This window comes from Fukomys damarensis, unplaced genomic scaffold (genome assembly GCF_012274545.1).
Source record: "Fukomys damarensis isolate Sample0158 unplaced genomic scaffold, DMR_v1.0_HiC HiC_scaffold_24, whole genome shotgun sequence".
NCBI lineage: Eukaryota > Metazoa > Chordata > Mammalia > Rodentia > Bathyergidae > Fukomys > Fukomys damarensis.
Window position 1 is genome coordinate 63,298,681 of NW_022900936.1, and position 17,420 is coordinate 63,316,100.

At 44.4% G+C, this 17,420-nt stretch overlaps 2 protein-coding genes across 8 annotated transcripts in view; one reads left to right on the forward strand and one right to left on the reverse strand.

The window, feature by feature from the left end:
• Arhgap31 (Rho GTPase activating protein 31) overlaps window positions 1-6,684 on the forward strand; it is a 130,928-nt gene extending 124,244 nt beyond the window's left edge. For all 5 annotated transcript variants that reach the window (XM_010630038.3, XM_010630040.3, XM_010630039.3 and 2 more), the window contains one exon: window positions 896-6,684. In XM_010630038.3, the coding sequence (XP_010628340.1) occupies window positions 896-3,328 (2,433 nt within the window). In that variant the 3' untranslated portion in view covers window positions 3,329-6,684. The remainder of the gene's footprint in view (window positions 1-895) is intronic.
• A 7,278-nt stretch (window positions 6,685-13,962) lies between these two features.
• The window catches only part of Tmem39a (transmembrane protein 39A), a 28,181-nt gene continuing 24,723 nt past the window's right edge, over window positions 13,963-17,420 (reverse strand). Inside the window, exon 8 of one of the 3 annotated variants that reach the window (XM_033755919.1) lies at window positions 13,963-14,778. In XM_033755919.1, coding sequence (XP_033611810.1) covers window positions 14,545-14,778 — 234 coding nt within the window. In that variant the 3' untranslated portion in view covers window positions 13,963-14,544. The remainder of the gene's footprint in view (window positions 14,779-17,420) is intronic. The other 2 variants (XM_010630032.3, XM_010630033.3) reach the window with 2 other exon arrangements.

The window sequence follows — 17,420 nt, forward strand, 5'->3', positions numbered from 1 at the left end:
ACTCCCAGTTTCAGAGGCTTCATTCAGTCCATCGTCATTTGGCTTCATTATTCTTAGGCCTGTGGTAAGACAGAAACATCATGGCAGAAGACTAAGGTAGAGCAGAGCTGCTCACCTCACAGCATCCAGAAAGCAGAGAATGAAAGAAAGAACCAGAGAGGAAGGGACCAGGGGCAAGATATGGTCCACAAGGTCACATTCCCATGACACACTCCCTTCATCTAGGGCCACACCCTGTCTTCATCACCTCCTAGTAAAGCTATCAACTATAAACCCATCAATAGATTGACCTACACATGAAGTTAGAGCCCTCGTGATCCAATCACTTCCAAAAGCACATCCTCTGAACACATGAGCTTTTCAGGGGACATTTTACATCCCAACCATTAACACACGTAGAATCTGCATTTCTTTAGTAATAAGCAAAAGAACTCAGTTTATTTACTTGGAAAGCAGGAGTTAGGGTAAGAGTTAACACTTTTGTTCCACTAGAACTTCATTCTTGTGTGCTTTCTAGTAAACCTGGCGTTAAATGAAATCGGGTTTTGTTTCTCCTGTAAGGCAGCATTGTACAGAAATAAAATGTTTGTGTTTGGTGTATATAGGGCTGGATTTCAATCCTGATTTCCTGCTCCATGATTTAGATAAATTGTTAGCTTCTCTGAAACTAGGCCTTCTAATCTATACAATGAGAGTAGCGCTCATCTCCTAGGGTGTTGGAAAAATTAATCAAGATGCAAAGAATTTTATGGCACCTGGTGAGCACTCACCTCTACCGGTGTTACTGATGCTGCATTCTTTCTTTAGTGGTCCCTTCACTCTCCCTGGAAACAGGGCAAATGTCAGTGTCTACAGTCCTTGGTTCTAAGGTAATCAATTTCATAATGTTTTTCAGGATGATGATGATCTGACCAACCCCCTTCTGTGGCCCGAGATTCAACAGGAACTAAAAATCATTGAATCTGAAGAAGAGCTCTCCTTGTCACAACCCCCTGCTCAGAAGATCAGCCCAGTTCAACTAGTTCTTGAGCCAAGCCCAGCGTCCTTTTCTTTCCCAGAGGTTCCCGGGAATTTGTCTTGTGGCTCCACCCCCACTCCAGTGTCCACCCCTCTGGAAGCAGGGACTAGGGAATTAACCAATCATGATACAAAGAAGGCAGCCACGGGAGCCAATAGGGAAAAGCTGGAGCCAACCGGCAGCCCCCATGAATACAAGCACAAGCAGGGCCTGCAACCAGACCAAGCCAGTCTGGTTCCTCTGGATATAGCTCCCTTTGAGAAGGTGACTTCACAGGATAGAACAGAGGTAGGAGGCCCAGGGAATCTCTCACCTCTGCCCCTGCCTGCTCCTCCTCTTCCAACTCCTCTAGAGGAGTCATCTCAAATCCTGCAGTCAAAGGGCAACCCTGAGAGAGAAGATCCCAGCAGGAATTTGATGACAGGTCTCTCGATAGAGCAGCCGAAGTCCACAGACAGCCCTGGGGTCTCCAGCACCTATCGGGGAGACGAGGCAGCTCTGAAGCAAAGTGAAGAGCAAGATTCAAAGAATGCTGCTCCTGAGGAAAAAGGCCCTGATGTCTCAAGTCCAACAAAGGATGAGCTCTCGCCACTGGGAGAGGGATATGGATCCCATTCAGTACAAGAGCCTTCAGACTGTGATGAAGATGACACTGTGACAGATGTTGCTCATCATGGCCTGGAGATGGTGGAGCCCTGGGAGGAGCCCCAGTGGGTAACGAGTCCCCTTCACTCTCCCACCCTGAAGGAAGTGCAGGAGTCCCGGGTGCAGACTCCTCAGAGCTACCGCCTGGAACGGAGGCTGACTAGACCCAGCCTTCGACAGAGCCACTCTCTGGACAGCAAAAGCACCATTCCAACTTGTCAGTGGCCTCTCTATGCTCCATCCTCAAGCAGCTGTGCTAATCTTGAAACGGAGAAGAATCCTGACTTTCTGCAGCCCCTGGCAGCCAGGAGAGAGAAGACTGGATGGGATGAGAAAGCCCTGAGACCCTTCAGAGATTTCTCCAGCCTGCAGGGGGCAGAGGTTCTTTCCAGCCAGAAAGGACCAACTGGTTTGCATCCCAAACCAGCAGAAGCCAGCCCTGTCCACCTGGCAGAGAGAAAGGAGAGGGGGCCTCACTCGGGGCACAGCAACCTGCAGATTAAACAAGGTGATGTTCCGGGGTTAGAGAGCAGCAAGGAGAGTTTCCCCACTGTTCAAAGCAGCACCTCGCCTGCAGAGAGTCCCCCACAGTTACAGCAGAAGAGTCCTGAGTGTGGGCCCTCAAAGGGGAAAAATAGGCCTTCTTCCCTCAACTTGGACTCTGCCATTCCCATTGCTGATCTCTTTCGGCTTGGGAATGGGGCCTCATTTAGTTCACCTGGAGTGCAGCTCTCTGAGCCAGAAGACCCCAAGGTCACCTGGATGACCTCAGCTCACTGTAAAGCAGACGCCTGGAGGGTTTGCTGCCCGGACACCCAGGACCTGGATATTATTGCTCATGCCATGATAGGTCGCCGCCGTAACTCTGCTCCGGTGAGTGTGTCAGCTGTGAGAACCTCCTTCATGGTCAAAATGTGTCAGGCCAAGGCAGTCCCTGTCATCACTCCCAAGATCCAGTACACGCAGATCCCACAGCCCCTACCCTCACAGAGCTCAGAGGAGAGCGGGGCTCAGCCTTTGGAGGGCAGCCAAGTACCCAGCTCCACAAGTGGGGCCTCTCAGAAACCTGCCAAAGATGGGTCTCCCTCTCCCCTAGAAAGTCCCGGGGAAGAGAAAGCAGAGCAAGACACAGAAGCCATTCACTCTTCGCAGTTGGACCTCACTGCATCCTGCATTTGTGAGGGACCCATCCTCTCTCCAGGAATGGGCTTGCCTAACCTGGTCTCTGCCCAGGATGCAGCAGTGCATTGCAGGAAGCGTACTTCAGAGACAGAGCCATCTGGGGACAACCTGTTTTCTTCAAAAATGGAGCGTCCATCTGAAGGTGCAAAGCTTTTCCACAGGTCAAGGCCAGGAAGACCTCAGAGCCTAATCTTATTCAGTCCTCCTTTCCCCATCATGGACCACCTGCCCCCTTCATCCACAGTGACAGATTCCCAGGTCCTGCTGTCCCCTATCAGAAATCCCACCCAGACAGTTTCCCCTGGCCTTCTCTGTGGGGAGTTGGCAGAAAACACGTGGGTCACCCCAGAAGGGGTTACACTTAGGAATAAAATGACCATCCCTAAGAATGGCCAAAGACTAGAGACCTCAACCAGCTGTTTTTACCAGCCTCAGCGGAGATCAGTGATTCTGGATGGAAGAAGTGGGAGGCAGATAGAATGATATCCGTTCACCTGCTGGTGTCTGAAAAGCTATCGTGACTCACCTGGACTTCATCACAGGACCAACTTGCCCCTTTCCTGGCACAGGTTGTCTAAATGTGGACTGATTTTGGCCTCTGACTTCTTCCTATTCAGCCTTTTGACCATTCATTAATACTGCCAGGAGAGTAGCCGAGGAGACCAAAAGGTGACATCGAGAGAAGTCTGTAGGGTTAGGGAAGGGAGGGAACTGGAGTACAAGGAGAGGGTAGTGAAGGGAAGGGAACAGAGTGCGTGCCTCCAGAGAAGTCCGGGGTTTGTGAGTTGCATTGTTCCCCTGTCATCAGCAGCGGTCGCTGTTGAGAGCTGGCTGGGATAGTGTCCTTTGAAAGAAAAAAATCCTTTGCCCGGGTCTAAAAATGTTATTGAAATTTGAAAGCTTCCTCTTTACTTCATGCTTTGTAACACTCCTCAATGCATTTGTTCTTTTAAATCGACCTTTAATAAGCTTTTGTAGATGTGTACTATCCAAAATAGAAGCAAATTTGGAAATGCAAGTGAATGTGCACTTAGATTTCCAAGGGGGTGAGCTTACCCAGGTTCTTTCCCCAGAGTCCCTGCAGACCTGCCTGACATGACTGAGTAGTAGAATATAAAATCAGAGTCTAGACTCAAGAGCAAGCCCTGAGACTGGCACATCCATGAAGACTTTCTCGCTCTGACTTTCATTAACTTGAGACTCCATCTGCCACTGTGCCGAACTCTGATTTATAAATCCAGGATCTGGGCAGAGCAGGGACTAAGCGGAGGACTGTCTTACTGCAAAGTTTTGACTCTTCCTGTGGGTATGTAGTAGAAGGTGAGGTATTAGCTTTCTTAAGATCAGCGTCCAGGCCCCAAATACCCGCAGAGAAAAGCCTAACACACAGGCATAAGTACGCTGCATACTGACTATGTTAAATCGTCGGGATATTCCAGAACACAGCTCTAGTTCAGCGTCATTCCTCTTCCCCATTGGGTACAGCAGTACAGAAGGGAGGCAAGGAGGAGCCCCAGCAGAGCGGTCAACCACTGCCCCTCTCTGGGAGCTAGCTGCCCTTGGTGAAAACTGCGCACTTCATCTTAGCCAGTGGGTTCCTTCCTTCTCAGGGGCAAATTTAAAGCTCCTCTCGCCCTTCTGCAATTTCCCTTGTCCACCACCCACCCCAGGCACTCAAACTTGCTCTTCTCCTCTGTCTGGATACAAGCAGAAGCAACAAACCAATCTGATTTCTTCCAGTTATTTAGACTTTCCAGTTGTTCTCTCCTTATTGGGTAGAGACAGAAGGATTACATACCTGGTGGCAGCTTTTTGGTGCTCTCCCCCCAGAAAACCTTCACAGGGCAAATCTCAGGTCCAAGCCTGGCTGAATTCTGTTCAGAAGTCCAGTTGTTGCAGGTATCTCTAAGCACTAGCAGCACCTAAAGCCAGCCTGACAACCGAGGCCATGCAGGGCTGGGCAGGCACTCGGCTGGAGTCCTCTCCTCCAGTGAGAAATTGGAGGCTCATGCTCTGCCACAGATCTCTTTCTGTCCCTTCCACTCTTCTTCCCCCCACCCGCCTTCTCTCTGTCCTGCCTCTCCTTGCCCTCTCTTCCCTTCTCTGATGATAAAACGCCTTGCAGTCTTGAAATCTTTTCCCCTCTTTCCACGTCTGTGGCGAGGGTAGCTGGCAAGCCCACTGATGAGTTGGGCCTCTGGAGGGCACTGCGTTGCCTGATCACAGGGAGCAGGTACAGACGTCTGGTGAGTGTTTCTGCTTTCTCAATGGGCAAACAAGACATTGGGGCAACAGCCAAAAGGGGTCAGCCCATAAGAAGACCCCCTAGTACATAACATTTTTCCTAGGCAAGCCAGGTAAAGGAGACGGGTGAGCGAGAAGGGCCTTGATCAGAGATTTGCAAAGCACATTCCTGCATTATCAGAAAATGTAGCAGATAAGTTTTATGTCAGTCTCAGCATACTTGTGGCGTCTATGCTTAGATAAGGACCATGTTCATTGTAATGTGAGAGATGGAAAGAACTGCACTTTGCCAACCATCAGGACTCTGAGCCAAGTAATGGAATATTTTTTAAAAACTACTCTATGAATATTTTTAATTTTTGTTTGTAATACTTGTATATTTTTATCTGGGGATAGACTGAGAAGCCACCCTTAACAGACTAACTAGTGAGGAGCTGGACATGGCGACACAAGCCTGTAACCCCAGCACTCAGGAGACTGAGGCAGGAGAACGGCCATGAGTTTGAGGCCAGCCTGGGCCGGTGAGTTCAAGACCATCCCAAACTACACAGGGAGAGGAGCCTCTGTCCCCAAAACAACAAAAAACCATACTAACAAGTGAGTTCAGTTCTAAGGGTTGCCATGCCTATGTGGATCTGTAAGATGGCAGCCATGTTTCTGTAGACTCATACCTCCCTTTTGTGGCATCCCCTTCTGGTGCAAAGGTATGTGATGTCGTCATGTGGCCCAGTGACAGCTGTCTGGAGACAGTCCCTATACCAGGCTTTCCAGGCCTCAACTCTGGAGGCTCCTTCTCCATGTCTTGCTGCTCAAGTGTGGACCCCTCCTCTGATGATGTCACAGCCTGTCAACTGTCACTCACTGTCACAAACTTCTTGGGGAGTGGGCTAGGCTGGAGCTCATGAAATTCCATTCCATGGCAAAGGAAACTCGTATTTGTCTCCTAAATCATTCCCCTACATGCCTTGGGATTACCTGTTTGACCACCCACTTGGGACTCTGAGAAATGAGCCCCCGAGAAGGGCTAGACAGGAATCAGATTGCTTGTTCCTCTCAAGGGCCATTGGTTTCAGGAGGATCTGCCTACCTACCAAGGGCTGTGGAATCTATCTGGCCAACTATGGCTCCTCAGAATGGGGACGGCTACCTTTAAATGTTGAAGTGAAATGTGTACACAGGCTGTTTTCTTTCAGTATTTATGGTTAAGAAAATACTAACCCGTATTTATTTGTAAAATGGCCCGCCCAGGCCAATTTTTTTCTTGTCAAATAGACAAATAGAGGCTTCTTGGGTTTTCCTCTGCTTCACTTGGAATATGGAGACCTGACCAAGAACCTTATTGAGACACTGTCAGCCTAATATTAGCCCTAAAATTTGAAAGAATGGCCAAGTCAAAATTCAATTCTGCAATCTAGGGACATTAAAAATGTAAAAATCATCATCATCAAATATGTATCAAAAGGCCTAGTATTGATGTCCTGGGTACCTTAGTACTTCTAAATTTTCTAAGCCTAATGAAAAAGGGAAAGGCATAAGAACAAGAGAGATAGCCCATAAACAACTAGGAGGAAGGCTGAGAACCATTAATTACAAAACAAAAGTAGTAACTGGCATCTTTTTTGTTGTTGCTGTGGCTAAACTGCCCATCTGGGCTTGAACTTGCAGTCCTCCTGCCTCAGGCTCCAAGGTGCTGGGATTATAAACTTACACCACCACACTAGGTCCTAGCCCCCTTCAAAAGGATATTATTCAAGTGACCTACTGCTTTTAAGTAATCAAATTAATCATAACTTCAAGTCCAACTGCATTCCAGTGGACACTCAGGTGCTGAGAAGTTCAGTTTGATTTAAAAAACCAGAGTGACAAGCAACTGAGACCAAGTAATTCCAAGGTTTTATGCAGAGCAAATTGGTTTGATTGTGAAGTTGTCTCGGATCTCTGCCCAAGAGCCAGGTGGGATCGGCATTCTACACTCTGAGAGGACTTTGAGAGACTTTTGTCATCATGGTGTGAGTGCCTCTCCAGCAGCTGATGAAGTGTCAGCCCCGAGTGTTTAGCCCAGGATAATCACACTGACTGCACCTGGGGGGAATAGTCATTTGTCTGCTGGCCTCATGTTCCCAGTCGAAGCACTCACGGCAGACAGAAGACTCCGTCTGGGACTGGCATGGCAGGTTGCTGTAGGTCTGACTCCCACCAGGATGCATGGGGCCCACGGTCCATCACTGCCGGTCCTGACTGACCACAGCATGGGCCTTGGAGTTGAAGGGCTGCCAGAAGTTATGAATTTAGGTACTTCTGTGGGAAGTTTCCTTTGGCAATACTTCCTGTCGCCAGAAGAGGGCAATTATCTTCAAGGCAGGGAGAGGAAGGGAAGATGCTAGAGGGGTGACAGCCTGAGGTCAGTGCCAGTCCGGATCACATAAAACTGGGGGCCATACAGTGGATCACTTAGCGACCCTGAGGTACATGAGTAATGCAGGGACTTCTCTGAGGGTCCGGGGAGTGGAGTTAACTATAAGAAGCCCATGAATCCATGGCCGTGTGTTTTACTGGATGAATCACAATGCTCTGCATTAACTTAATGCTGTTGTATTTTTTGGCTTACAATTCTGCAAAGTAAAGCACTTTTCTCAAAAGAGTCTATTAGAAAGCCACATGGTTGCCACAAATATTTCCAAAGATATAATCAAAATGTTTTTCTATTCATTAAAAAGTATAAATATTAAACCTATCCATAAAAACATTTACATGTAATTAAAAGACTGTTATGCTTTAAAAACGTACTCTAATAAATGATATGAAATACAATGCTTACGGTGGATCTCAGTACCTCAGGACACAGGGCCACCAAGATCAGAAACCTAGTAAATTATGTGCTTCATACTCGTTTACTTCGCTCTGTTTGATGTCATTTTTTGGTTGTTATTTCAAATCTGATCTGGTAAACGTTCTGGTGATTTGTCTCAGTAAATTTTCTTCTTGTTATTTTACATCTTAGTCATTGTGAGATATTTACACCCCCACCACCTTACTGTGCAACAGTCATGTCGGCCAAGACACCCAGCGGAAGTGGGTGATACTGGAATAGAAAATGGAAGAAAAAAGCTACTGCTTCCAAAAACTCCACAATTAAGGCATCACAAAGTCCACTGCGTAGGTGAAACTCAGTTTTCTTAGTGGTGAAGTCCATGGCAAACTGTGATTATGTTAACAGTGCTGGGGTTGGGGCAGGGGACACACATTTGTCATTCCAGCGTCTGTTTTTTAAAAGTGGAATTCAGGGTGCAGGAAGAGTAATCATACAACCTGGTTTCTAAACTGAAAATTGTTGCCACTTCTTGAATTTCAAGAAAACTCTTGCCAGACTGGTGGCACACGCCTATAATCCCAGCACCAGGGAGGCAGGAGGATCACTGAGCGTTAGAGGCCATCCTGGGCTATGTGGTAATTCAAGCCAGCATGAACTACATAGTGAGACCCTGTCTCAAAAACAAAACAAAACTTGTGAAGACCTTTCTTTTCCTGCACAAAAAGGCCGCATTCTTTCACATGACACACTTTTACAAAGGTTTGGAAGGTAATCTCCCAGTTTTTCACTTTGGCTTCTGCGCATTGCTTTTCCCCATTTCATTTTTTAAAAAAACTTATCAAAATGTATGGGTCCAGCTATTTTAACTTCTATCCATTTTTTGTGACCATAATGTAGTTAATACCTTATTTTTTTGAGACCAAGTCTTCCTATGTAGCCCAGGCTGGGTTTAAACTCACTGTGATCCTCCTGCCTAAGCCTCCTGAGTGCTGTCACATGCCCAACTGATCCCCTAGTCTTTGGTACCAGGCTGCCTGTTTCCCTCTCCCTTGTACCTCACCATCATTCCAAATGACTCATTCTCAAGGAAAACCCACCCCACAATCTCACCATAATTGTTTACAGCATTTTACCTCTACTAAATTTTTGTTTATATTTCCTTTTTTGTGGATTAAATACAGGGCCTTCATCCTAAGCTACATCCCCAGCCTTTTTTATTTTTTACTTGGAGACAGGGTCTTACTTAAGTCACTAAACTGGCCAAGCTGGGCTTGAACTTAGTATCTTTCTGTCAAGGCCTCCCAGACGGCTGGGACTAGAGGCATGCACCTCACCTGGCACCTCTACTCAGTTTTCCCCATTTGCTTCTAGAGTTATACATCAGGCTCTTTGTATCCAGAACTTTTTGATGCTAAGTTCCAATTCTCCTTTCTCAAAACCTTGTATTCTTGCTACTTTAATCCATTTATGCAAGACTACCGATGCCTGATCCATCCCTCCTGATAGGTAGCACATCAGATTTCATCCTTCCTTCATCTTCGCAGATGCCAAAGTGCATCACCTCAACTATTCCCTTAAGCCACACCTGCTGGCAAACCTCGCATCTAGCGCCAGCCCTCTCAGCTCCCATCCTCCCTGCTTTCTACTGTGTTAGAGCAGAGAAAATCATAATACCATGGTAGAGGGCCTTTCGATGTTTATGGCTCACCAACTCAGAAGTGGCTTCATTCCAAAACTCCCAATGGCTGTTCTACTCTTCTGAACCCCTTCTGGACAGAATTCCTCCCTAAGGATAATTGGTTCTTGCTTCACAAGTTTTTATTGTTAGTTATCTTTCTTCGTCTCCCACTGCCACTTCCCCTTAGCCTCCTTTCTAAACAGGAAGTATTGTCCCTTCCCAAGACACTTTCCATTACTCTTCCCCGCCCATCATTCCCTTCTCTATATTCAGCCTTTCCTTCTCTGGTCTTGTATCCCTCTGCAGAAATACGCCCAAGTCTCTTCTGTCTTAAGAAAGGTCTCCTCAAGTCCACACCATTACCACCTTGCTGTGTCCAGACTGTTGGAAGAATCACAGGTGTGGTGTCTTCATTCCAACTCACTCTTTCGGACCCGCTTCCACCTGACCCTGTCGCAGCCTGTCAGCGGTCACACACTTTATCCATACACTTCCTGAGGGATGGGCTAGCCTGGCACTGATGAAATTCCATTCCATGGCAAAGGAAACCTTCTCTGGCTAAACTCGCCCAGGATCTGATACCTATATCCAATAGTCACTTCTCAGTCTCTTGACTTCCCTAATACATGCAATAATGTTGAGCATTCCTTTTTTGAAGCTCTAATTTGCCTTTCTTGGCCGTCTGCTTTCTTAGTCTTGTTCACTTGAAAGTGTCTCTCCTTTATCTTTCCATTCTGCTCTTGGCCAGAATTCTGTCCCTCCTTTTCACTCCACATCCTTTCCCTAGAGGAGGGCTGTCCAGCCTTCTGGCTTGCCTTGGCCATACCAAGTGAAAAGAAATTGTCTTGGGCTACACACAAAATTTATAATTAATATACACAAAGTAACACAATTTCCTTTATATACATTATTTTGTGAAATAGTAAGCCTGAGTTTAATAATAAGGAAACTTACTTCTCTTACAGGCTGAAATACTATCAGTAGTGACACCTGCATTTTACTTGCCAACTCGCACGAGCACATACAGCATCTGATAACGTGGGTTTCAACTGGACTGTGTGGTGTGGGAGGTGGAGTTAGCACTGTGCTGTCCTCCCCTACGTAGCATTCCACTGTTGTTGCCCAGTCTGCAATGGAGCACCATGCAATCAAATCTCAGAAGCACTGCTCAAAGTCACACACTAACCCTATGCTCTGTTGTGATCTTGTGGGTCCTGGGTCCTCATTATAGCTATCCAGGGATGCATGCAGCCCTGGCCGCAGGTTGGACACCCCTGCTGGACTCTCATTTAGCCCCACAGCTGCCTCCACCATCCATACACCGATGATCCATCCCTGCCCATCTTCTCTTGCCTGGACTTTTAAATGTTCAACTGGTCTCCCGACTTTATGTCTCAGTGACATTTCCCAGCCTCCAAATCGGTCCTACACATTGCTGCCAATGTCATCTAAGGATAATGGATTTCAGACTCCAGATTTCTCAGAATCACCTGTGGAGGTTGTTAAAAGGAATGCTGGGCTACATCTGGAGTTTTTGATTCAGAAGGTTTGGGGTAGGGCTTAAAAATTTCCATTTCTATCAAGTTCCCAGTTAGGTAATGCTGATAACACTGGTGTGGGGCTGACATTTTGATAATTCTTTATCTGAGGACACTGTGATCATAAAATCTTCCATTAGATGTTTTTTTTGTTTGTTTGTTTTCTTTTTGAGACAGTGTCTTTGCTATGTAGTACAGAATGGCCCTGAACTATGCAGCCCAGGCTAGTCTCGAACTCACAGCAATCCTCCTGCCTCAGCCTTCTGAGTGCTGGGATTACAGGTGTGCACCACCACACCAGGTCCACTAGGGAGTGGTGCTCCCTGCCTTCTCTGTATCACCACTGTATCTCTACAAACTCATATTACTGAACACTGTGTGACATGTCTGCTTTCTATTAATGAACTCTGAACATCACTATCTCTGGCACCCAGCAGAGTCCAGCATGTAAATATCCAGTAAGCAAAAACAGACGAGAGGCAGCAGCGGTGGTGGTGATAGGGAGTGGAGGGAAAAGGGTTTAAGGAATATAAACATAACATCAGAGAGGATTTTAAGAAACGTCTTCATCATACTCTTTCCTAAGAACCAACCTCCTCTACTCCCAAGACATTTGCTCAACCTGGGCCACCTGGCCAACTGGCCAACCATCTTTGCGTTTCTCATGTCTCAAGTTCACTTAGCTGATCACTTGCTGTACCTTCCTTTCCATGCATCTTTTAATTTTCCAACATAAATTACAAAAAGAGGAGGGAGCACATCCTGTAATGGGTGTGTATTTCCTTTTATCACTAAGCAAAAATGGTGTTCATTACGATTTGAACTAGGATACCCAAGTAACAATTCTTTTCTCCCTCCATGAGTTGGTACTTATAAAGAGTAGCGCCAGTGGGAAGGAGCACACTGCACTAAAAGGGCTTTTAATCCCTGATGCTGCTGTATCCAGAGGTGCAAGCAGGGGACAATGCAATTCTAGTAGACAAGCTAGTTTTTATTTATTCCTTACATCATTTATTCAGCAAACCTAGCATCAGGTCCTTCTGTTAGTCCTTTAGGATCCAGCCAAGACAAGTCAAGCCAGCGTAAGATTGGTTTATTTTCTCTAATTGGTTATCTGGGCTACTTTCCTATACTACAGCCAAACTGGGACATCTCTGACGACATCTCTGAGCCTATGTCACCCTTTTTGCTCTCAGCGGTCAAGTACTTCCATCAAACTACTTGCTCATAGAGAAGCCCATCTTCCAGGAAAGAACAGTGAAAACAGTAGCTTCCCTGCTTCTTCTCCCACCTCAAGATACACATTGAGGCTGAACCACTTTAAATAGCAACCACCCTAATACACTGGTTTTCTTGCTATTCTTCCAGTATAGCAACTTGTTTCTACCTCAGGCCACAGCCCTTACTAATATAACATAAGAGTTCTCACCAAGCTATTTATGTGGCCCCACCTGCTTTATCTGGGCTTTGCTAAAAAATTATCTTCATAAAGATACCTTCTAGCAGTGCTGTTTCTACCACTTTGTCTCTTTGCCCTGACTTCTTTCCTGTATTTATCACTATTAACAGGAAACATTATATATAAACTTATTACATGATCAGCAACACCTGTCCCTACATCATAAGCTCTGAGAGGGGAACATCTTTGCATTTTATTCAGTGCTATAACCCTAGTGCCCAAATAGTGCCTGGAGGTCAAAATATATTTTTTGAATGACTGAATAGACTCAGACTGAGGGTCAAATAATTTAACTTTTCAAAAAAGTACACTCATCAAAATATTTAAGGAAGCCATGATTAGTTTAAACATATAAGTGGTCACGTTGGGTAAATACATATATTACTGCTCAGAATTGTTTCCTTTGTTGAAAACCTTTTGGGAACTCTTCTGTAAGAATTCCGAAATGGTTTATAAACTCCTTCATGAGTCATATTTTCTACCACCGAAAGCTTCACATATAAAAAGCCACACTCAGCACAGAAAATATGACAATTCATTTTAGGTTCTTCAAGACAAAGCCTGAGAAGTTCAGATGACTAGAGACAATGCACTAAACACATCATTTCCTAAGAACACAGAAAGCGATCATCTAAAGGGTTAACACTCATAGATATGAAGGTTCTGGAGTATGAAATTTATTTTTTGTGGTACTAGGGATCAAACTCAGGGCCTTGTGCACATGAGGTAAGTGTTCTATCACAGACCTACATCTTCTGCCTCTGAGTATGAGATTTAAAACATTCTGAATATTGATAAAATTCTCTGAAGACAGCTGGGCGTGGTGGCACACATCTGTAATCTCAGCAGTTGGAAGGCTGAGGCAGGACTGCTTCGAGTTCACATGCAGCCTGGGTTACAAAATGAGTTCAAAGCCTGTCTCAGCCTCCCCCATCAAAAAAATCTCTGAAGACAAAGCGGTACCTTCCTGTATTCCACTCTTCGTAACTCCAAACAGAACGCCACTGTAAGTGGGTTGCTGCCAGACTGCATCAAGACTGTTTAGCTGCAGGTTGGGCCCATTCTTTCAATCATTTGGTGTTTTCAATCTACCCATACTCTAGTAGCCCACATGACATTACACTTGCCTTCTCTCACAGATTTAGCAAAACGTGATCTCCTTCAAGAGCTTCATGAATATGAGCACTCCAAAGACTTTCTGCCCCTGAAAAGTATTCTTTCAAACAACTACAAGGAAAATAGTTGAAAGCAGAAGTGAACGAACAGAAAAAGTGATGGCAAAACTCTGTGTGCCTCAAGATAAAAGCTCTCTCAAAATTAACTTTAAATAGGCTGGGGATTTAGCTTAGTGGTTCCGCCACCTGCCTTGCAAGCACAAGGACCCGAGTTCAATTCCAGTACCAAAAGAAAAAAAATTATCTTTAAATGTCACAGAGAGACTAGGCCAGCTGCAACTCCATTTTAGAAAGCCTTCCTCTGAGCAGTGTAAGGGAGAGCCCCACATAGGACATTAGCCCACTCTTTTCTGTAGTTATTCTAACACTGTTACCCAGCTGAAGCAAGAGATTGGGTGACAGAAGGTGACTATGCACCTCTCTCTTTCTGTAGCAGTAATTACTGACCAGCTGAGCACTCATGATAAGATCACGAGTGTGACAGAAAGGACAGCAAATGCCAAAGTTACTGTGTCTAGGGATAACTGAACGAATGACTGCAGAGCCATAATAACAATCAATCCTTTTACTGGCGAGACACACCTCTTCCTAGGTATATTACCCATATATACTAACACATGAAAGATCACATCACCTTGTTTACAGATACATTTAATATCCCTTACCCTTCCCGACTTTCAAAACATAATAGTATACAAAATATAAAATATCTTAAATATTATAAAAATTGCAAGAAAAAATAGAATGTATGAAAATATTTCTATCTGAGTTCTCCCTCATTGCTGAGAGGCAGCTAGTTTACCTTGAGTTCGTAACTGTTGACAGGGTAGGAGTATGCCCTGCCTAATACTATTCTGTCCCGGAGGAGCTTAAATAAAACATAATAGTTGCAAAAGAGGATGAGCGCCATGGAGAGTGTGTGGTTCCACTTCTCTGACCGCAGCAAGGAATAGAGCTGGTAGATGACAACACTGCCCTCGATGAGGATAAGTAGATTTAACAGCCTTAATGGACGATGAAACAGGAACTGTAAAGAAATTTTTTTAAAGTTATTTCACAGAGAAGATTGAAGTTATTACTGAATCTTTCTAAGACTATTTCATATTTACATTTCATACACAATAACTAATATATCTGCTTATCAAATATCAGACTTTCTTGCTATAAGATTCAATCTCATTTTTGCTCAAGAATAAGAAAAAAAACTTTAAGACAGGTATGGAGGCGCACGCCTATAATCCCAGCACTCAGGAGGCTGAAGCAGGAGGATGGCTGGGAGTTTGAGACTAGCCTGGGCTACATAACGAGTTCCAGGTCAGTCTCAACTACATAGTGAGACCATGTCTCAAAAAACAAAAAACAAAAAAACTTTACTTCAATGCCCTGAGACATGAAAAGGAATTATGCTCAGAAGAACAATATCTCCAAAGATCTTCCTGAGATTATATCTTATGTATATTCTTTATTATAGATAACCAAAAGTATATTTATCTAAGACAGAGGTTGAAGAAAAGAAACAAAAAATATTTTAGGCTTTTCAAGTCAAAGGCAAAAACTAAGAACACGTAAGTGTGGTGGGACACACCAGTAAAATGCAGCTACTTGGAAGGCTAAGACAAAGACTGCAAGCTCATAGACAGTCTAGACAACTCCGTGAAACCCTGTCTAAAATAAATAATAAAAGTGCTGGGAGGAGTTCAGTGCTCCCTGAGTTCAATCCCCAGGCCTTGGCACACACACATTATAATGCAGGTACTTATGTGTATAACTACTTATAATGTAAAACTATTTAAAAATGTAAAAACCAAGCTGGGCTTGGTGGCACAGTCCCATAATCCCAAAATTTGAGAAGGCTGCAGCAAGGGAATCACATATTCAAGCCCAGCCTGGACAGCTTAGCAAAACCCTGTGTGAAAATAAAAGGGCTGAGGATGTAGCTCAGTGTGAAGGCCCTGGTTTCAAACCCCAGTACCACAATCAATCAGCCCACTGTTAGCTTGTGGGATTGATCTAAGACATATAAACACTGAAACTAGACAAGTTCGGAAAACAGGGAGGTATTGTACATCGAAGTGTCAATTCCATAGCTTTTTAATCGCCCCTTAAACTGGTCACCCAACATCTTCACTGACTGAAATCCTCCACGCCATGTACTGCTATTTTATTTTTTTCTGAATACTGAGAAGCAGGATGTATAAAGACAAGAAGAAAGGAAAAATAAATCAGAATTACAATTAAAAACAGACATATTCACTTTCATCAAATCCTCAGATGCTAAATCCTGATTAATAAAAAGGTGCTATGCCTAAAAAATATATAGGCACAGAATGCAAAGGAATATTGTCTAATAATTTGGCTTAACCAGTTTAGACCTAAATTTAGATGAAGATAGATTATGGTAATGTACGCCATCTGATCTAAAAGAACCACTGATAGACTTCCAATCTCAAGAATTTAAATCTGAGAATAAAGCCAAACTATCATGACAGTTCTGCAAGGCTCCCTGGTCTTCAGAAGAAAGAAAGAATGTGGGTTTTATTACACAATATCCAGCAACATCCTAAACACAACTGGCTCAGAATGAAAGCTCTACAAAGATTCAGAAAGGCAGTTTCAGATTCCATGGCAAGTTATATAGGTCTAAATGTTCAGTAACTTATAAAGTGAATGAGTAGAAGGATGAGGGACAGATTTTAAAGTCTAACAAATATTGGTAAGAGGCACACTGTAAAAGTGTTCTTAAACATTGGTTTGCTTGAGAATCATTTCCAAATATGTAAGTCCTACAAATTTCTGGGATCCTCCACAGATTTTGAGGCAGAAGTCCAGGACTGGGGCCCCAAATCACTGTTTGTAAAGAGCGAGCCAGGTAATTCAGATGACCCAACGACCCCCTTGAAAAGCACTGATTTAACTATTCAGTCATGTAAAACCAGTAGTTAGTCAATCTGCCTCATCTCCCTTCCACAGATTACACTTGATTCTTTAGCTGTCCAAAACTAGCAAGGTACAATATTTATTAAACAGAGAATTCTAATAAAATATCTGATTACAGGTGTCCAGGAATAAAGGAAGGAATTAATGGCCTAGAGAATTCAGCTGGGTGAATTAAATTTCCTACGGAGAAATCAAATGCTTCCATAGCTCACTCTGCCATCTTAAGGTAATCTGTTAAGAGTTGGGAAGAAGTAGGAGATGGGAGCTGAGAAAAGATGCAACTGTTGGCTCCTTACCCAAGGGCCTTTCACCCTCCTGTGTTCCTACCCACCGCCCACCGATCCCACCTTCCCTACTATGGTATTTGCAAGTATCCTGTCCTCATGTTAAGTTCCCAGAAGCTAACTGAAAGGTCCTTAAAAAGGCACCCCACTTTCTGGGTGTCCCCTCCAGTCCCTCTCTGGCAGAAGCTGGCTCTCCTTCAATAATATTCCTTACTCTTAAAAAAATCTCCAACCAAGATCCCTAGCTGGGAATGATGGCAAATGCCTGTAATCCAAGCACTCAGAAGGCTGATGCAGGAGGCTTGCTCAAGTTCAAGGCCAGCCTGGGCTACACAGTAAGTTGAAGTTCAGCCTGGACTTCATAGCAAGAACTGGTCTCAAAATAAATAAATAAATAAAAATTAAAAAGTCCAATACCTAAAATGTACCAATAAAATTAATTAAATTA